Source organism: Gouania willdenowi, chromosome 15 (genome assembly GCF_900634775.1).
Source record: "Gouania willdenowi chromosome 15, fGouWil2.1, whole genome shotgun sequence".
Taxonomy (NCBI): domain Eukaryota; kingdom Metazoa; phylum Chordata; class Actinopteri; order Blenniiformes; family Gobiesocidae; genus Gouania; species Gouania willdenowi.
In genome coordinates this window covers 13,237,495-13,260,188 of record NC_041058.1, presented here as the reverse complement: position 1 = coordinate 13,260,188, position 22,694 = coordinate 13,237,495, and the positions used below count along the sequence as shown (strand labels likewise).

Here is a 22,694-nt window from a genome sequence, read left to right as displayed (position 1 = left end):
AATGTGTGAAAAGTATTATTTCTGCAGTTGGTGCCATAATTGGTGCCATTAAACTGCCTTGTTAGCAGTCACATGTTTTAAATGGAGAGATATGGAAAATCTTTGTTCAGATCTAATTTACATAGTCAACCAAACTGTTAGTCATGTGAACACATCTCTAGACCTCTTAGAGACATTATGAAATAAATGTCACCAAATATTCAGTTATCTGGATCAGTCATGGTACCACGATCATTCTTTAAAGACATGTAAGACATATCTATCCCTATCAATACCGATATTGGTCCAAACTTGTGGGCGCCCCATTTTGTTAGATTTTTTTTTGGAAAATCACAATGAAAAATCCATTTTCATTGTGTCAAAATCCATTTTGTACCTTTGACCTTTGCAAAATGATCTGATTTGAGGTTTTCTAGTGAATTAATATTAATGAAGAAAATGCAAGTGAGGATGCAGGTGTTTGCTCGTGTTGCACTGCATTAGCTTAGCATTAAGATAGCATAAGCATTAGTCTAGCATTTGCATTAGCATTAGTCTAGCATTTGCATTAGCATTAGTCTAGCATTTGCAATGGCATAGCATTTGCATTAGCATTAGTCTAGCATTTGCAATAGCATAACATTTGCATTAGCATTAGCCTAGCGGCCATCAGCATTAGCCTAGCGTTAGCCTTTGCCTTAGCTTATTATTAGCCTTGCGTTTGCATTGGCCTCGTATTAGCATTAGCCTAGCAATAGCCTTTTTTTTTTTTTTTTTAAAAAAAAAAAAAAAAAAAAAAGCCTAGCATTAACCTAGCGTTAGAATTAGCCTAGCATTAGCGAGGCTTCCTCACTAATAATTTTATTTATAGAACGCTTTCAATCAAAGTGATGTACATCAGTCGCTTTACATCAAATAGAACATCTGTTAAACACATAACAACAATTCTAACAATGTGAATTACATACATAAACATGAGTTTTAGGACTCATACGTAGCAGTGTACAAGCCTGCTAGCCTAATTTCAGCAGGTAAACTGTTGCATAGCATTGCAGCACAGAATGAAAAAGCACGTTTTCAACAGTCTTTTGGGACAGAAACGTCTCCACTTTACATTCATATAGAGTCTTATTTGTTTTAACTGTCTGGGTGTGTGAGCTCGTACATCTTGCCTTGTGTCAGTGGTTGTGTATCAGCTTCAACATCTGCACCTGCATTCTTTTAAAGAAGAATGAAAAACCCTGTGACGAAGTGTGAAGCTGTTTGTCTGTGGCTGCAGGCTGGTTGACAGTGACACCTTGTTTTGGGTCAATTGTAGAGATCACAGTGTGGAACAGAGGTGCTTGATGGGTGCAAACGTCAGTGATGTGGTGTCAGCTGCCCCTCTGCTAATAATGACGGCATACAAGATGATATTGGTTTTCCGAGGTATAAAAAGAAAGTCTCTCGTGTCAAACTGAAAGCATGCGAGCCATGTAGGTTTATTATTTTGACGGCAAAGCTTGATTTAGTTTTAGTCATAGTCTTGGTCTAAAATGAAACTTGTTTTAGTCAAAACGTTGTCATAAGAACTATTTCAGGTATAGAGTAGTTTTAGTCACCTAAATTACATTAAGATTTCAGTCGTTTTGATCTGTTACAGATATAGTTGACTAAAATATAAAGTTTATGTATTTTAAAGAAAGATTCAATTAGCATTTATCAACCTAATATGGGATGGTATTAATGTTTGTAAATACACAGTTCTGATTGGATTTCATCCCATGTGACGAAATTATTAGTTTTAATAATTGATGTGTTTTTGTTGATTTTTTTACAATTTTTCATAGTCTCTTTATTGTCACTTTGGAAAATGTAGTCGTCAAAAACTAAGACGAAAATCTTTTGTCAACAAAATGAATGCTAGTTTATGGCTGATTAAATGTGGAAAATCTGCAACATTCTCCATTATCTGCTTCCAATACAAAGCTCACTTTTAATGCATGGTATTCAATTTCAGTACAATATTCATTCATCTGTAATACTGTGGTCTCTGTTTGGATGTATGGAAACATGTAATACACCCCGTCACTGTAACTTGAGCTGATAATAAAATACATAAATTGATTTATTCCATGTAGAGTAAAACCGTTCACATGCACTTAAATGTACAACCTGACCTCTGATGAATAGGAACTTTCTTTGTTTTTTATTTAAACTCTCTAACAGTCTCATACTATCAAACCTTTACTGAAACGAGCACACACAGACATAACCATCAGCTCATTTTCTCTCTGTTCTTGCCAGGCTTTCACATGGGATGAAAGACTGTCATTTGGGCTCCTTTGTTACACACCCTACATCTTTGCCATGGCACCCATTTAAGCCACAGGCCGTCTATTATCTGCTGACATTAAAATGATAAAACTGAAAGACGTTACGGACGACAAGTGCTGACCTTTCAAACTCCCACAATTCATTGCGCTGTCTATTTTTATCCCGGACCACTGGGGTTTACAATGTTGTATCAATGGAGGAAGCCATGTGCAGCCTTATGAATCAACAGCACTGTACGTTCAAGGCCTTTTATTCCGTCTTTCTCCCTCCAGCTGTCAGGATATAACAGATACGTTTTTATTCCTTCCTCTTTTTGAAAGGAGGAACACAAAAGACTGGGCTTTCTGGACACCATGCGCTGCCAGGCTTACATTATCCATTTTTGCACTGGTGTCTTTTTGTTTCATCCTTGCTAACCAATGAGATGTCGCAGTCTGGACAAAAAGCTTCCTTGGAATACAGCCACTTGCAGGAGTGGGCTCTTGTCCTGTTGTGCAGATGTGCGGACTGTTCTGTTCTGAGATGTAAACAGATCTCTTCTCCAAAATGGTGAATTTCTTCTATTTAGCTTAGTGTTCACAAATCATCTAATCCTTTGTTCTGCACTGCTCAAACTAGGTCTGGCATTAATGACCATCGAAGGGCTAATATTATTCTTGATATTAGCACATTTCTGTCACGCTCACTGCTTTGGTGACAGAATCTGAGTAGTGTAAGAACCTGGATTTGGTTTGACCATGAGACATGGTTTCTATGCATAATTTAAGCAGTAAAATAAAGGTCACAAAATCATCCTAAAAATACTACATGTCATTAATTCATCTGTTATTCAATTAAGGACTCTATTCTCCCATGCGTGTAAGTCCAAAAAGCTACGCAGCGGCGCTGTTTTTGGCTGTGTGCTATTCTCCCCCTGTACTCAAGTCAGTCGATGCGTGCCTTCATCCCAGTTACACACTGTGGGTGGAGCAGCCCGGAAATATGGGTGTTTCCATTCAAATATTATATTGCACTAGAAATATGGACTTAGTTACGTTTGAAGCCACACGGACGCAGCAGCAGCTGTGATCACTCAATTTTAAGTCAAACTCTGACAGACGCAGACCTCTGTCCACGTTGGTCAGTGATTCAACTATTTTCATACTATGTCCAACATAAAGTCGCAGTTTGACGAAACAATCTGTCACATGCAGATGAGGATGGACCAGAAACTAGGAGAGAAGCGCGTAACTGCAGGTGCGCAAGAAAGCGCTTAAGTCCAGACAGGAGAAAAGAGCCCTTAATGAATAAGTGTGGTGACAACTGTGAGTTAGAAACTTGGTTTTAGTTGTGGAATCCTGAATGAAACACATGGGTGTATTGGTAGGTCTGCTGCCTCTTGTATTTTGTTTGTGCCTTTACACAAAGCGTTATGACTCTGGTGTATTAGGTATTGGATAGCACTAAAAATCAAAAAGTTATTGTTGATGGTTTATGATTAACTAGCTTCCTCAGATCTATATGGTTGAGTCAGCCTGTTAACTATTTGTGCTTAAGGTGGTGTCAACCAGCTGCTGTTTATGTATGGCTCCCAATTAGCAAGTGTTCTTTCTTTTCCCATTAGCTTTGACCCAGTGTAGGCCTGTAACCCAGGGACACTGGATAACTGTACCAGCATTAAAATAGCAAAGGGAGGGGGGAGGGGGCTTTTCATGAGATTGGTTAGTTTCACGTATCCCATGGTGTAGCCAAAAATAGCTTTTCACACTGGGACAGAGATTTCCCCAGCGAAGCGGACGAAAGCTAGAGGAACAGCTGCGTTAAAGCCAAGTCCTGTTAGATCAGCCGAGTCAGATAGGCATGTTTCCATCTCACCCTCCTGTCCGCTCTTCCTGTTCCTCCGCTCTCTCACTTTTACCTCTTGGCCTGTCCCATTTGTCACTTATTTCCTCTGCCAAAGAGGTGTTGTTTTCACAGACATTTATTTATTTATTTATTTGCTTTTCTGTTAGCAGGATTACATCAAAATCACTTCATCGATTTTGACAATATTTTAACCAAAGATAAACCTGATGCCATGGAAGATTCCATTCAATATTAAAGGGGATTCAGATCAATATACTGATTCTGAATCAGTTTAAAAAATAAAAATATCCCTATATTTCATTTTACATCTCTGTTTGTATTTGGCCGATTTTTATGAAAGTTGAGTCACTTATGTCCTGTTGACTGCATATTTCATTTCAAAATTAAAATGAACTACTTTACAAAACTAGGCTGCGAGGTAAAGCAGTAGACAGAATGAATCAAGTGTTCAATGACCAAACAAACCTTTAGGAGGAGAAGAAATGTAATCAGGAGATGGACAACACATGCCTAGAGACAGAGAATTGAACATGTGAGCTATGGGTGTAAAAGCCAATTAAGAAACAGAAAACATACTCAAGGCCAACAGCTAAAGGTAGCCCAACAGAAACCCTACGAGATAAATAGATCCATCAAGCCCGACTTAAATCCTGCCAGACCAACACAATAAGCTAAATTCCTTATAAACCATGTGACAATTCATGTCTTTGCCTAAGCCATTCCTCCATCTCCTCTGTATTTCTGTTTCATTTGATTGACTGAGAAACCTTTCATCATCTCTGCTCCCGTCCACTGCGTCTCCCTGTCCGTTTTCCTAGATTGCTCACTTCTCATTTTAGTCTTCCCTTGTGTATGCCGTTGATTATTACGATCCTCATTTTAACAGTGCTCATCAATCCTAAATTTGAAGGATGGAAGACATATTCCTGAAGCCCATTGCAGCTTTATGGGCGCCTACATAACTTGTCTTGAGGGATCTGTGTTCTGGGCCATGGAGTTAAGTTAATAATGCAGAAGGGGATGTTTTGACTGCCAACTGCCAGTCTTCTTCAGAGGTGTCAGCTGATCGCTTTGATGTGAAAAACAGTAAGCGATGTTTTTAGTCTAGAAGAAGGTAGACGATGTTGTGTACTTTGTGGAAGCTAAAAATCCCTCTAATTTTTAGAGATTTTAATACTGAATGTTGTAAATATACAGTATTGCTGTAAAGTAAAGCAGTAAATTGTTTGTGTGCATGGGAAAAATGAAAAAAATAACAAGGGGAGCAAATAGTTATTTTTTCCCTCCACTATAATCAAGATCAAGATCAAGACAAGTACCATTAATGTATGTAATGTGTACAACAAAATCTATCACAGTAGATTAAAGCAATATGAAAACGGCATAAGAGGTGGCTTTAATACAGCTGACGTTGACAGTGTGTTGGCCAACCAAATCCTCCTGAAAAAATGCATTCAGTCAAAATAAACGGCATGTTAGTGATTTGCATGTTTCATTTTACTACACTCCGACATTATAGGGCTTCAGATCATGATGTACCCATTTGGTACATCTAGTTGCTGATACAAATCAGTTGAATATGAATTGTTCCTCTCAATATGAATTGTTCTCTCAATAATAATAGAGGAGGTTGAGTTGTAGCCTCAATTTTTTTTCCAAAAATATTCCCTATACTTTTTTTATAAAGCAATAACCACACATAATGGTATAGTCTTTTGATGATTATCTCCCTTGATGTAATCATATTTGTGACTCCTGCTTCCGTATCTCAGCGTGCCTCCCTCTCAGTTTGACATCACAGGTGTGTATATTTAGCCTGCAGTTGGATTCCCCCATAGCCGTCTGCGTAAATGCCGTCGTCTCCCTCAGCTTAACTGAAGAAATTCCTTGTTTATGTTATCCCTCATGATCTGCCCTGCCTCGAGTTTGTGGCCACATCCATTATTCATGTGTGCACTTCAGTGGCAAACACAATAAAGCATTAGCGCCGCTTGATGCCCTCTCGGTGTGTAGTTTCTCTTTGTGTTTATGTTGTAGAGTGCGTTGCTATTCTTAGATTAGCTCTGGTGTATACGGTGTTGTTCTAATTTGAATTAACAGCTCTTGAAATTCTTTGTTACATTTAAAAGATCTAATAAATAATAATGGTCAATTTTGGAAAGTAAATAAAGGTTTAAGGAAGTATAGCTTCCTTTGATTCTGGCTTGACTTTCACACGTTTTTGTAAAAAATCTGTCAGTATTTCCCACAAAACTGCCAACCAGACATCTAAGGTTATTTACAACATGCTTAAAAGCAAATCTGAAAGAAACAGTAACAGTGTAGGCTTAAAACAAGTATACGGTGAGCTACTGTGAGACGTTGGTGTGACATACAGTAGTTGTGGTGTTTCTACTGCGGGATATGCTCATGGAATGTGTACTTGGCTGAGATGTAACTCATGGGCAAAGACTCACACGTACTATGTCTGGAGAGCGAGCGTGAAGGCACACAGCCAGTCGGAGTGAAAACCTAGACATCCCCGTGCACGGCTGCCTGCGTGCACATGCACATTGCTGAATAGTTTCTGCATGTGACTGGCAAAATGAAGGCTGGGTACATTTTCAAGTGAGTAATGAAGGATATAGGTGAGAGTTTATGAAAAGATCTGAAAATAAGTCAAGTCAATTTTATTTATAGAGCACATTTCAAAACAACAGACGTTGACCAAAGTGCTGTACAGAGTAAGGCTGAGTTAATTGCATTTGCGATATAATAAAACACGTTTTTCTAATTGCAAAGGCTGCGATTTATTTATTTTTTCTTGCCCTGTCTTGTATTGTCCTGTTAAGTTCAGAGAGTGTTTAAGAAGTACAGTTCACATGCTTACATGTTTCATAAAACGTGACGTTAGTTAGATATGTTGAAGAGGTAAAGCCACAGATTTGTTTGCTTTATTGTTGGAAACTGTGCTTTAAATTCTATATTTTATAGTTATTTAAAGATTAAATACATCTGAAATTGTTTATTATGAAACTGATTGATATATTGCTTGTGTTCATTGAAAAATACATGACAAGAGGCCCTTGAAAGAATGTTGAGGTTTCAACATGAAACACTTTATTTCTCCTAATTTATGCAATTGTTTAATTTTCATTAAATTTTATGCGGTTTTAAAAGTATATCTTATATATATCAACATACCACTGACCTTATACCAGATCTGCAAGACCTAAAACATTTATGTAAATGTTTCAGTGAAAATAAACATTTCATTTAATACTGAATTTTTATCAGCAGTATTACTAAGTAATACTAACTACATCTTTCAAATGTATTTATCTTTGTGAGTTTCATTCCTGGAAAGTAAATCAGATTTTGACTATTGTTGACTAGAGCTCCTGAGGGCACCTCACATGGGCACCGTGTTTGTGACCCCTGGTCTAGACCTTGGAAGAACCAGGAACAGCTGGTCAGCCGACCTCAGATAAGACAAAATAAGTAGACAATACACATGCCAGCAAGGCACTTTCTAGCAGGTGTAAAGTTCGACACCAGGTATGGATACATACAGTAATTACATCACAAAGCTGATTTTAAAAGGAAATTTAAGTCCAGCTCCACCTTCCCTGAATGCATGCACGTTTTTGAGGCCAGCGAAGTTTCTTTTTCTGAAAGAAGTGAGAAGAAGCCTCAGTGACACGTCCTTCAGGAAGGACGAACCTTTTCACACCTTGAATAATTAAAAAACAAATCTTCTTCAATGTGCCCTGTGTGTGCTGCCTTGCCCAAAATGGGGGCCATACTCTTCAACTTAGCCAAAGTCGGCCCCCAGTGATTGCAGTTGTTGTTTTACCAATACTACGGTAATAATGAGTGCATTCAAACATGGGTTAATTTAATGACGATATAAAGTGTGAGCCACCGAGCAATGAGCTGGAATACTGAGTGGCCCAATAGAAATTGAGATAATAATCCAATGACAATGTCAAGCTTTTTTAGGGTCAGTTTATTAGCATTGTTAAGGGGTCGGAATGAAATTAGGAAAATGGCAGCTGTGTCCATGCCATATCGTCATCAAATGTAATCCAATTTGACCAGTCAATCCTCTTGAAATGGACTGAGTACTCCCCAGGGCTCATCTGTAATAGCACAGTTCTTCAGCTCCACTGAAACAAGCTGCTGCCAGATTTGTTTCGATGTTGCACTAAAGGTCACTTCGGCTGCCACCTGAGCTTTTGGTTCTACTTGTTTATTATTTATCTCTTTTCTCCAACATGACTCCCAACTTTCAATATGTGCCGGAGGTGATGCAATTATATTTGCTGCAAAGCAAAAAAGCCACATCATTCAGAATAGACATCATTTTTAAAAGTTGCAGGGTCATCCAAACAAACTGTTAGCATGGACAGTACTGGAATGCAGATTTTATTTTGTTGACATACCGGATAATCTAGTTTGATGGTGAGTTGTCAGATGTCAAGGAGAAGAGGGACTTTGTAAACGTGTTTCAAAAGCTACACGCATACCCGGCAGTAACGTGAGCCTTTCTCCTTGGAATGAACCAGTGCGCCGTCATCAAAAGTTATTGCAATTCCAGAGATTCTACGGGCAAGTTGTTGGCACGTCAAAAGTAGAGCATGACAAACTGTGTGTGTAACTCATGTAACAGCAAGAGTTTATAGCACAAAAAGCTAAGACACTATAGAAAACTAGGCTTGGTTTCCTTCTTTTTGCCAGAGGGATGGCAATGCTGCGTGGTTGAGTGAATGGCCGGAGAGAAACAGCTGCATGCAGTGACGGAGTCGAGCAAAGAACTTCTATGAACTGTCATACAACCTTGCTTGTTCATTTGGACACAGCAAAGCATGTATAACAGTCCTATATGGTCTCCCCTCGAGATGCAATGAATCTAAAGAGCCTTATGCGTTGCTCTCTTTGGTGGTTTGTTGCTGCGTATGAATCTTTATATGCACTGCTGGCTCTATTGTGAAGTGAAGCATTGTATATAAAAGCAAAAAAAAAAGACATTTGTTTGCAGAAATGTTCAATGACCCTCTATTTTATTCACAATATGACTTGGCCTTTTGATCTCTTGTGTGAATTTGGGGTTCGGCTTCTGCTGTCTTACTGTATGTCACAGAAGTGGTAGCCCTACTTGTGTTAGCATACAGTAAGAGGCAATGGTAATATTTTATTCTACATCATCTTACATTATCGCACTGTTGCGTTCTACACTTAACGGATAATTGAATGGAAAAGTACTTAGACATATTAAACTATGCTAACGACTGTACAATATGATTAGCTACGCACCTTGTCTGCAGTGTTTAGTGGAGTTTTTTTTCTAGAGGAGCCAGGTTAGCCCATTGAGTCTTAAACTTTAAGTTTTAGTCATTGTTTTAGGTGGCTTTCTTTACTGTACAACAGTTACAACAACTCAAATAAAAATGTGTTTATGTGCTCTTTACTTTTGAACTGTAATCTGGGAGTTGCTGTCAATATTTTTGAGTTACAGTAGGAGTCTGTCATCTAAAGAGTAGAATATTCATACCATGCATTCTGTGTATGTTCTTGGCAATTACAGTATATTGAAAAGGCCCGCATTTCCTACACTGTGAATAGAAGCCTCACTTATATAGATAAATAGTAAATGGACTTCATTTTATATAGCGCTTTATCACCTCACTGAAGCTGTCTCAAAGCCCTTTACATATCAGCTCATTCACCCATTCACTCTCACATTCACACACCAATGGGACAGAACTGCCATGCAAGGCGCTAGTCGACCACTGGGAGCAACTTAGGGTTCAGTGTCTTGCCCAAGGACACTTCGACACATAGTCAGGTACTGGGATCAAACCCCCAACCTCTCGATCAGAAGACGACCCACTACCACCTGAGCCACGGTCGCCCCATATATAGCATATTATAAGTGCAGGAAAATTCATAAAAGTGTGACACTAGCCAGGGACTGACTTCTTGCTGTGAGTTGACGTCAGTAACATATGCTGCTTCCCGTTTCATTAACTGTTAGTAGCTCAAAAGTCATTTTTTCTGTATTATGTCAATTTTTATTGAACTTCTATTGTTTCCATATCAATTTTATTTATTTAATTATTTATTTTTAGTTCATTAAATGTTCTGCCTGAGACAAATCCCAAATATTGTAGACCTGAAGGTGTGGAAAAAGTAGTTTTACCCCCTTTTGACTAAAAGCTCAATAACAAATTACAAAATAAAAACTGTCATTAATGTGTGTTTGATCTGTATGTACATTTCTGTCTTTTAGGAGGCTCAAAAGGTCAACAACCCTGCCAACAATCCGGCAAACACAGCAAAGGGTTCTGACGAGAAGGGGGAGGTTCCAGTGAGTGAAGTGGGATGGATGACTTCCGTCAAGGACTGGGCTGGGGTCATGATCTCTGCTCAGACGCTAACGGGCAGAGTTTTGGTACGTTTCGTTTTCACTTCTGGTAAACAATGAGCATAACACAAATCATTGAGCTAGATCAGAACAAAGTAAAAACTCAAAGTAATTGATTATCCCGGTTAAAATGTCTAATGGGTTAAACGACATTACAATTTATTGCTATGTCAATAATTTCTCAACCATTTTGTAAATGTCCCATTGGAGTCATACTTCAGGATAAATTTAATTTGATCCTAATTGGGGGAAATGGATGTTTGGTGCTTGGCAGAATCTCAGCTATCTGTTAGCCTGGCAGTGCCAACAAATTCACTGTGCTGTGGTGGACTTGGAGCTTTTGATTTTGTGTACAATGAAACCATTTGCATACCTCCAACATGCTTTAAACACATCTAAACCTGTTTAAATAGGTCCTTTACTTTGACACACGGTTTAGTGCAGGGGTGTCGAACTCATTTTAGTTCAGAGGCCAAATACAAACCAGTTTGATCTCAAGTGCGCCATAGATTATATGCCGCAAAACAAGAAATTTCAACAATAATATTCCCTACTTTGCACTTCCACCTTAAATTGATACAGTATGTAAAGCACTGACAATATCCATGCATAATGTGATGAATATCAGTCCCTGCAGGATCTTAACCTTATCTAACTTGATTTTGTGATACATTTTTCTTTAATTTGGGTAAATCTTGTGGAATAATTTGAATTAAATTGTAGAATTTCTGGAAAAATTGAGAGTTCTGTCAACAATTTGCTTTTAAAAGTGATTGCCAACATGTAATATAAACATGGGAAAACAGTGAGCACTGGCAAATATTGTAAAGTTGAATTGAATTTGTGTATTTTGAGGGACTGCGATGTTTACAACCGAATTAGTTGGTGATTTACACATTGATTCTTCATTTTTACTTTCTGTTGTGGGCCAAATTGGATGCCCTAATGGGCCGTAATTGGCCCCCTGGCCTTGAGTTTGACACGTGGTTTAGTGTCTGACTCAGCTTTTATAAAGTTAAAAACTGGCAGATTCACATTGGCATTCAGTATAATGAATAAAACAGCAGTGAGAATTCATTATAATATATTGCCTATAATCATTTGCATTTCTTTAGACGTTTCTTCTTCTACAGTAAGGAGTCAAGAAGGATTCCAACTTTTTTTTTGGTGAGGACTATTCTTAATAATTGTAAAGGAACCTGCCTATCTACTAAATTATTTCATTTAATCATATCTTGACTCAAACAGCTCTTTTGGCAAGGATTCCCCTTCCCCTTAAAATTTATCTGCTGAGTACCCCCAATGTGCCATCTATGTATAATCATAGTCATACAGTATGATTCTAGACTAAGAGTCAAAACTAAAGAAACGTTGAGTGAGACATATCAACAGAGGGAATGTTGACAGCATTTCAGAGTGTTTGTGACAGTTTGTGAAAAAGAAAGCACTGGTTGAGATAAAGGGGTTTTTAGGCTTCGAGAAATGCTGGTGAATCACCGACTGTGATTTGTTCTACTTCTGGTGAGGTTTTAAGTCTCCCCAACAGACTCTGTGTGCATGTGTGCTTTTAAAAATGAAATTCAGCACTAAACTAAACATTTAATAATGACTGCCCCGTGGGGGTGTGTACTGATGGCTCTCTGTGGGTGAGTTCACATTTGCAGGTGCACGTATGGAGGAATTCAACATGTGCATATACCGATTGTTTTTACACAAGCTCGTGCATGCATTTGTGTTTGACTGTAGGTAAGTTGGTGATTTTTTTTTTTTGTCGGCCTCTTGCTTTTCTATAAGTGATTCACTGGAATGAGTGTCCATGTGCACTGCGTCTGACTTGTAACCATAGCAACTGCTGTGTAGTGGCGCTCAGTCATCTGACATTAGGGGGGCTATTTATCTGTGCTAAGATGAGGAGTAATGCACATAGGTACGCAAGCAGCAAAATAAATGAAGAGTTGACTGTAGATTAATTGCTACATATAGAATAAAGACATGAGATTACATCCCATTGCGTTATCATTCCACCTACCTACATCCTGATATTAACTTCCTTTTCTCATGAGTGTTTTTTTACCTTTTAACACCCAAGTAGTTTTAGTTTACATGTGTTTACATTTGTTTGAATTTCCATGAAGCAGATGTAAATGTAGGACATTACTTTATTGTCTATAATTTGCATACAGCTGTGAACCTATGAATATTTATGAAACATTAAGTGCAGAATAGTAATTCAGCTACAATCTCATTGTACTACGTCCTCTTCGTTAAAGGTTGTTGCTTTGTTTTTTTTTTACGTGTTGGAAATTGGAGGTTCGACTTGAGTGTATGGCTGCGTTCGAATAGTCCCTCCTATCTCCTTTCCTATCCACTTTTCCTTAACCCCCGGAAGTGTTTAAGTAGCGGCCATGATAAGGAGCCTTCCAATTCTCTAAAAGCTAAGGAAAGGAGGCTCAATGCTTCCTTTATAACCTCCTTTAGCCTAGGAAACACTGATGCATCCTTTACCAAAGGAGACGAGATAATGCCCCAAAATTCCTTGCAGCGACAACGTTTAAAGGGACCCGTTCATCTGAGTGTTCACGGAAACTCACGATGACTGAAAATGGAAAAGGGATCAGAGACATTTTTAACCATTTTGTAGGCCTATATTTTTCATAAATATAACAATTATACTTATTGTCCCCCGTTTGTATGAGCTTCATCCTTCCATCCGTGTGTCCGTCCAGCCGCGTTAAAGGGCACAGCTTTTCTCACAAACTGTTTAAGATAGGATAACCAAATTTGGTGTGTGGCTACAGGGTATCAATACCTTGATGAAGTTTGAAAATAAGAAGCACAAAATTATTCTTGTTCGAGGTATCTTCAAAGGGGCCAGCTTTTCTTAGAAAACGTTTAAGATAGTTAGTAATTTTATATTCTGATGTTATCATATTTTCTTTTGTATACATCTAAGTTCTTAGATTTAGGACATTTAGGAAAAGGTTGTGAGTTATAATGAGAACCAATCTGGTGGGGGATGTTGATGACTCTTCTTGTTTTGGATTAATGTTGATTTCTGAGTGGAAGGTGAGTGTGAGCAACCATTCTCAATGACATTCTTTTAGTTTCACTTTCGTTCCTTGCATCCTGGAAGCCTCTTTTCCTTTATCAGTAGTTCATTTTCAGAAATGTATAGTTTTTTTTTCACCGGGGCAGACGTCACTAACCTTCACCGTCGTCTGATTATTACGTCACCTAGTGATTGTCAAAACAACGTGATCGCCTTCCCCTAACTCCTTTAGGAAATCTCCTAGCACCTTTCCTTAACCCCTTCACGTCATCCACGGAGTTAAAGAAAAGTGGATAGGAAAGGAGATAGGAGAGACTATTCAGACGCAGCTCATGGCTTTTTTTCTGGCACTCATTTTCTATTCTACCACTAAAAAGATGAAATAAATAAATTATAACTTTATTCATTCAGCTCGATCATGAGAATAATAACTTGGGGACATTGCAGTGGCAACTTGCCATAAACGTTGGGTTCTTTGTAAATTGATCCTAGAAGTGAAAGTGTATACCTGTGATTGTTTGTTTCTTTGTGTTAAACCTGTAATGGCCTTATAAACTGTACTGTACCCTGTCTAATGCTCTGAGCAACATAAAGGCTTCAGTACCCCATGGCGCTAAAGAGGATAAGTATAGAATGGACAAATGTGTTTTTCTGCAGTTCAACTGTTTGTGTAAATGTTAAATAGGCTTGATTTATAAATAGCTTTTATTGCCACTAAAACACTCCCAAGGTGCTTTAAGTTGCATTTACAGCCACGTTCTCCCATTAAAACCAGTACACTCACGCACCAATAGTGACAGAGCTGCCATGCCAGGCGCTAATGCTCTGTAGCAAGCCATATAGATTTTATTGCAGTGTTTTTCAACCTTGGGGTCGTGACCTCATGTGGGGTCGCCTTAAATATCAATATTAAAATATCAAATAATTACTGATTAAAATTAAATTATCATATCTTTTTATGTTTTTTTTTTTTTTTTAATTTGCATTATAATGCATATTAAAAAAAATAACGTCCCCAAGTACCCCATTAAGCCCTTAAAGAATAAATAGAGTAAAAAAATAATGGTATAAAATAATAACATTAGAAATACAAACAAAAATATAAACACACCAGTAATATATACAAAATAATACAAATATACAATGACATGCAAAACAATAGTGACAATAATATCACAGAAATATATATACAGTGCAGGAAGGGTCAATAATTATTATTCTTTTTTTCAAATTAAAACACCATATGCATTCTCTAACAACTGTATTCTATTTCACTTTCTCAAATATAAATCTACTGGTAGTTAAAATAAAAAGCAGCATATTGTCACATTGTATTTGTAACACAGTATAACAAACATTATCAGAAAATGTTTTTAGAGAAATTTGTGATGTAAAAATGCAGTCACGACCATAAAAAGGTTGGGAACCACTGTTCTAATGCCTTGTCCAAGAGAACTTAAAAACATTTGCAAATTTAGCCTTGAAATCATTCTGCCAACTTTGAATTCATTAGAAATATACCCCTTCTACTTAAGCTTTGGTCAGCTCATGTTAATATTACATTCAGTACAAACCTCATGCTTCAAATGGTAAATGGCCTTTATTATATAGCGCTTTTATTACTACACTCAAGTAGTCCCAAAGCGTTTTACAATATCAACTTATTCACACACAATGGGACTGAGCGGCCATGCAAGGCGCTGAGCAATTTAGGATTCAGTGTCTTTGCTACGGACACTTCGATGCATTGACAGGTATAGACCGAGATCGAACCCCCAACCTCTCGATCAGAAGACGACCCCCTCTACCATCTGTGGTTGCTTCAGGGACTTTCCACTGAACATGATGCAGGCAATACGTTAGCATCACAATGTAAATGAAAAACAACTCAGTAGCTAGCATGTATAATTTCTCCCAGACCTGATTGCTTCACTTCCCTCTGTGACTTTAAAATAAAAAAGGCCAGTTGTGTTATTGGTGCTTAATGACTTTACCAAACTCTTTTGCTTCATTTAGAGAGGTTTTAATGAACACACATCCACCCACACTGTGTATCCATTAGGGTTCATGAGAAAGACATTATTGTGGTCATTAGCTGCCTTGTTTTCCCGAGATCCCGATGCTCAGCACATCGCCAGCAAGAGCAGAAGGCTGTTAGAAACACTGAAACATTCTGTGTGTGTGTTTGCATGCGTGGAAGCTCAGTTTTAAAGCTCAACAGCGGGGCTAATTTTTTTTAGACTCTACAATTGTGTCAAACTCATCTTAGTTCAAGGGCCACATACGACCCACACGTTTTTAATGTTTCTATAACCCAACCTTCATAAAGGCTTTTTGAGATTGTCTCAGAGTGCTTCAGAAATCTTTTGGAATTGGCCACATACGACCAAGTTTCATCCAAGTTGACCGGACTACAGAAATACGTATTTTTATGATTTTAAAAAAGGACAAATTCAAAATTGTGGTGCCCCAGTTTGCACTTTCACGTTCAAGAAATATTGTAAGTCACTTACGTTATCCTGAATGTTACGCATTTGGTTAAAAACATCTTGCATTTCTGACTCATTTTCTCAAAAATCTGTGGAATAATTTGAAAAAATCTTCCAGGTTAAAAAAAGAAAGCGATTCACTATTAGTGCAGATATGTAATCCTGTTAGCCCAATTATATTTTGGTGGAGTTTTATTGAATTTAGGAATTCAGAAGGAGGGAGATATCTATAACTTATATGGTGATTGATAAAAAGTTGAACGAAGAAGTTTTTCTTTTAAGATAAAATAAATCTTCCTATGGGCCAGACCAGATGCTCTAGCGGGCTGAATTTGGCCCATGGGCCTTAAGTTTGACACATATTCTCCATTATATTAATAGTCCTCTTTTCCATCCAACCACTCATACACAGAGAAAATATGTATTCAGTCTGTTACTTCACGTGCTTCATAAAATATGTACCAACATTCTGTGTGTATCTTTAGCTTTTTGTTGCAGCCACCTTTACAATGTCACCTCATCAGTTATTTATTGAGTCATTATCACTCCTGACCTGACTTCAGTGCAGTTGTTAGTTGACACCGATAAGCTTCAAGCCAAATCGCAAAACATGATGAGAGAAACATGAATTTTTTCAGTTAATTTCTAGCAGTGAGCTGGTCCTAAATGTGGTCAAAGGAGAGAAAAAAAAATGAAGCGGGACGGATTCATTGGTGAAAACAGTTAGTGTGTGAGGATTAGCATGAAGTCCCAGCTGTATCTTAGCAGCATGTCTCTCAGGGCCAAGTGAGGCAGCTGTCCACACAAAGGCCAGTGCATGTGGTGCATTTATGGAAAGGAAAACCACCTCTGGTCTGACAGTGGATAGCTCGTCATGTTCTTAACAACCGTATCACCACGGTTTACTTTTCTTTTTTTTAAAGACCTCATTATGTGCTCAAGGGCACAACGTTCATGGCGTCAACTGCTAGAAATATGAGATGGCTCAAATGAATTCCTGCAAAATGTTATCTTCTCTAATTGACTCCTGCATCAACATATGTAGTCCTATAATGTCCAAGAAAAATGGCAAGGATTATAACCTCTGCATGTAGATATGTGGCCTATCTCTGGTTTCAGTGGATTTGCACAGCATGGAAGGGTCCAGAAATAGGTCACTCATGCCATCTTTCTTAATGGGACCTTAGGTGGCAACCAGGGACCATCTGTTCATATGGCTTGCTCCCTAAACAGTTTAGTCATCCCTCTTTCTGCCCTGTCCTCGCACACACACACGCGCATTCACACACACTCACACAGTGCACATCGACCACTTTCACCTACACATCTGCCACATCATTACATCACAGCTTTTCTGACGGCGTTTTCTTTGACATGATGTTTTATTCCCTCTGAACACTTTTTTTTTTTTTTTTTTTTTTGCCTGTGATTACACATCTTTTTGTCTCCTTATGTGTGAGCAGCTGTTTACAGTGCGGTTCTGTGTGAGGCTTGGCAGAAAGCGAGGTCAGACTGTGCAGTGTGTGAGGGTTACGGAGTGTGTTGCATTGTGTTTTCCTTTGTCCTCACATGCGCTGTTGTGAAGAAAATAAGTGTTTTCTCACGTTAACCATGATGCATTCCTTCCTGCTTAGTGCACAGCTGTCATTCACACTCATTTCCATGTACACTATACTGTTTTTTTTTTTTTTAAATTAATATATAGATTCATATGTAACACAGACCATGTATTTTCTGTTTACTGGGTAATAACGTTTTTCCTGTTCAGTATTTCTGCATCGTGACCAGTCAGTTGCAGAAGTTGTCCTGTTCGTTAGCATGAGGATTCCCCATTATCTTATTTAATCTATAGGTGGCACAAAATGTTCCTTGCTCTTGTTTGTCACTCAATATGTTATTCAGTGAGAAACAAAGTAGGTTTAAATGACTAAAAAAAAACAAATGCAAAATGTGACAGATCACACACATCACTATGCTAGATTGACAGTAAATTTGTGCAGTATAATTATCAACACAAGTCAAATATATTTTGAAAAATAAATATTGTTGAATCTATATCATCAGCCTCCAGCCATATACAGATGTTCCCCAGTCATTTTATTATTGTAATAAGCTCGTAATATTAGTCATTTTCTTGTTATTTTAAGTAAATTAATGAAAGTTTTTAGACAGCCACTTAGTTTTATAAATGGGAAAAAAAACCTTTAAAAATAACTGTTTTCCCTTCCTTTTCCTTTTTGCGCCCATATTTGAAAATATAAAACCTAAATGATCAGAAATCAAAATTGAGTGTTGAGTTTATGACATAAATTTACATTTGCCATGATGGTATCACTTTGTTTCCGTCTTATTGAATGCTAGTTTATAACGAATGCGCTAACTTTTGATTTAATGTAAAAATATTTGTTAATTCATGGATGTTTGGGAGCTTATACATTTCATGGATTTTCCTGGCAGTCATGTCATCAAGATGAGTTATTAACCACTTTCCTGTAGATTTATGACAAAGGGACAACTATGAAAGCTGTTACTGTGTTAATCTTCCCTGAAACTCTTTTCAAAAAATGTAATAATGTACTAATGCCCTTCTGTGAACCTTCAGTCAATGTTTTTGCATTTTTTTAAACTTTAAGTTACTCCATACATTAATAATTCCTGTGCCATAATTAATTTGATCAATTCCTAGCAATCTGATTGGCTTTGACTTAACGAATGAGATCGGTGATCAATGGTCTTCAATCAACGTTAAACAGACCTTAGGGACAAGTACTGCCGTTCAGCACAGAAAGACAACCTGTGCATAAAAACAATAACCCTCAATTTGCCTTTTTTTCTTCTTTAGGCCAGAAGCAAAACGAATTTATCTTAAAAAACAAAATTACAAGTCCCTGCTTGGAGACTTGAGTTTCTTTTAAAAAGTGGTTGCTCGTCACAATCAATCCCAGAGGTTTTCTGCATGCAGTCTCTATTATGCTAAAATTAAGTTCTTTGTTTACCTCACTGGCAGTAATTTAAGGTAAAAATATGACTCCCCAGGCTTTTATAGACAGCCTAAACAAAGCAAGCATTATGAGCATGTGAAAAGAAACAAAAAAAAAAGTCGTTTTTGTTGATATTTTTATAGATAAGAGAGGTTACAGGAGGCCGATGTTTGATTTAGCACCTTGTGTCACTGAGGGCTTGGACGGGGTTAAGAATTTATACTCAGAACATGGCCAAAGCCCTGCTGGTTTAGTTTTTTGGGGGCTGCTGCCACATGAGAAATGGGGACCTTGTCAGCAAGTATAGAGGAATTATAGAGGATAAGGTGAGGAAGAAAGAAAAACAGAAAGCCATGTTATCCAACAGTCGACGAGGATGTGACTCACCTGATAGTTTGAAAGATAAATCCTTCTCTAAAGAGTTATTAAACTGTGCGTCATAGGTAATGATTGAAGCTGATATTGAATAATGTTAAACTTTTCTCTTCAATGGATATATTGTGTTTTGCAAAATACCAAGTCATTGCATGTAAATTGATGGATACCCAGGGAAGTTTTTTTTCCCCTGCAGCCTTGATTTATTCCCGTCTTAAACTGCTCTGCAGGGGGCGCGTCATCATTGCTGATCCACTCACTTATTAACTCATCCTTTTTACCACCTATGTCTCCCTACTGATATAAAGCCAATGACCTACACCCATTTTCTTCTTACTTTAGCCTCATTTCCTCTGTCGAACAAAAAAAAAAAGGTAACTTCCACTGGCTTAAATGATGGTTCACTTAGCTGGCTCGTAGATTAAACTGCCCTATGACATGGAAGTCAGTGTGTCTGAAACACTATGACGACATCAGCTATTAATTTGTATCCTAAGTCTGGGTTCAGTATATTCACTCTAGGGCTGGACGATATGGACCAAAGTGAGTTCTGTGTGAGTGAGTTCTGTAATGTAGCTTGTTCGGGGGAAGGTCTGGGTTACAACGCACTCAGCAATCCATCTAACTCTGCCGTTCTGAGAAGTTTAGCAAAAACTGAAACTCCCAAAACTAGTATTTTCATTCAAAATAAGCTCTAAAAGAAATAATATTGATATAAACGATATTGTAATTTTCAATATCACCAAAATAGAAATCTTGAATCTTGATATATTTCCCAGGCCTAATTTACTCTAATAAAACCACCAAGTCTCAGACTTTTATTGTAATAAAACTGCAAAAATGAACTGGTTTATGTTGTCTAATACAGTGGTTCTCAGACTTTTTTCACCAAGTACTACCTCAGAAAATACTTGGCTCTCCAAGTACCACGATAATGACCAACATTCAAATACAGTAGCATAGTTGGCCTAAGTATTTATTAAAAACAAGGCACAGTTTGATCAGTAACACTGTTTCAATACAGAAAAAAATACAGTTCTTAAAGATGAAATGAAAATGTACTTAAAATTTAAATGAAACTGTTCTGTACTTAATTGTTAAGTAAAAATGTTTACTGTACTTGATATACTTAGCAAGAACTGCAGCTATGCATAGCCTGTTTTGATTTTTTTTGTTTTTTAGCTCCAGTGACTGCTTTCTGAAACAGAAACACACTCACAAACAGCGGAAGAACAATAAGATTAAGAATAAAACAAAAGTCAGGAAAAGCATTAAGAATAACAGCTGTAATTAAATATACACAAACTATGATGACATGAGCCTAATGTGATGGGTGTGCATGCCTCTGTGAACACAGTGCTGCAATGTCTGGGTCAATGGAGATCAGCTTCAGTCTCAGGTTTGGCTCAGCATCCATCCTGCTTCTATACTTTGTTTTTATGACAAGTGAAGAAAAGCCTTTCTCGCACAGGTAGGTGGTCACACAAGGAAGGAGAAAGCGTACAACCTTGTCAGAAAGCACAGGGTATTAACTGTACTGCTTTATCCAAAAGTACAATAGTGTGCTTTCTGAAAGATGCATTCTGTTTGGTCACAAGACAGCTCTATTAGCCTCTCCTGCTCAACAACATTTAAGTCCATGGAGGCCATTTGAGAGATGTCGATGTTGAAAGGGTTTCTCATCTAGCTACGAGCTTCATCTTTTGGCATCACTGGGAATTATTTGCAGAACTGTTGTCTGAGGGATGTGAGGTGTGCAGCAATGTTTTCCCTGACTCCATCATCAAGCATCAGGTCATTGTCAGACAAAAAACTCTCCAAAGCAGGGAAAGCTGAAACACCACCTGTCTTGACTTTGATTTCAAATAACTTACACTTTTTCAGCAGTGCATTGATGTTGTTCTGCTCATCACTTGCCTATACTTTATTAATCCCAGAGGGGTAATTCAGTTTCAGTAACATCCTGACTAAGAAACATGACAAGACAATGGGTTGGAAGAAGAGGTAAAAAAGACAAAACCAAACTAGGCCCTTGTAGAGAGGGGTGGAGTTTGGGATCGTGAAAAAACTCCTCAGCAAACATTGCGACAAAAACCAACAAACACAACATTCAATTCAATACAACAGCACGTTAGCGCCAGGGGGATGGTTCTTTGGGATGGGTAGTTCACAGGTCAGCCACAGGGTGGCGCTGCCCTTACGGCCTCGCCTCCTGCTGGCATCTGCAGGGGAGGAGGTGGGGTGTGGGCCGGAGGAGACAGTGAAAAAATGGTTTGTGTGTGGGAGTGATCATGTGAGCACAAGCCTGTTTTCTGAGACTTTTCTGCAGTCTCTCACAGTTCTCTGATGCCGATGACATTGGACGGCGTTGCCGTAGAGATGACCTCGAGAGTTTGTGAATGAAGATAAGTTGTTTTCAGATGGGCTAGTCACAACATTGACTTCCAGCCCTATTGTTCCTGATTCATATCCAATAATCTAATAATGTGGCTATTTCCCTTGACACGAACTCTCCACTTCTTCTTAAAAGTTCACCATGGTGGATTCCGTCTGAGAGCTCTGAGAGTTCGGCCCCTTCCGTCAATGACTAGCGGATTTCCAATAATGCTGCCATTGTAATCCGAATTTTGCGATAAATCGGGAAAATGCCTGTTCCAATCAGCAGAAGACCTGTTATATTTCCAATCTGGTGGACATCTTCCACATCCTCAGGACATACGGGCTCTTCCATTGCCCGTCCTCCTTGTTGACAAATTTGACCAATAGCGTTGAGAGGCCAACTGATCAATTTTTATGATTTATATGATCAGGATGCAGATAGAAGCTCCTATTAGAACAAGACAAGACAAAAACAAGACAAAGAGCGGCAAGCAGGCAAAAAGCATCCGTCTCCTCTGAGAGCAAGGAGGGAAAAAAGAGAGAAAAAAAATCAAAAACAATAAGTGGAGAGTCCCTGTAGTCCCAAATTCAGGTTGTTTAAACGTGAAAAAATGTCAGACAAGTATGCCAACTGACTGAGCCATACAACATCCTCAAAAATGCCTGATGGGGAAATTTGTATCCTGCAAGAACATCTGGACCTCTTTGTGCAATTTGAAAAGCCTCAAAAGCACCTTTCCTCTTGAAAGCCACATTACTTCAGTATGAAGCAAGAGTTTGACATGCTCACTGCCCATCTCCTCACAGAGAGGAGGATAACTGTCAGCGGGAACCGGCGGGAATGCGTATGTAAAAAGCGTAAGTATGGCTACCCA

At 38.2% G+C, this 22,694-nt stretch overlaps 1 protein-coding gene across 34 annotated transcripts in view; it reads left to right on the top strand.

Annotated features, from left to right (window-relative positions):
* The window catches only part of kcnma1a (potassium large conductance calcium-activated channel, subfamily M, alpha member 1a), a 175,557-nt gene that overhangs the window by 42,997 nt on the left and 109,866 nt on the right, over nt 1-22,694 (top strand). For all 34 annotated transcript variants that reach the window (XM_028468195.1, XM_028468198.1, XM_028468197.1 and 31 more), the window contains exon 3: nt 10,412-10,573. In XM_028468195.1, coding sequence (XP_028323996.1) covers nt 10,412-10,573 — 162 coding nt within the window. The remainder of the gene's footprint in view (nt 1-10,411; nt 10,574-22,694) is intronic.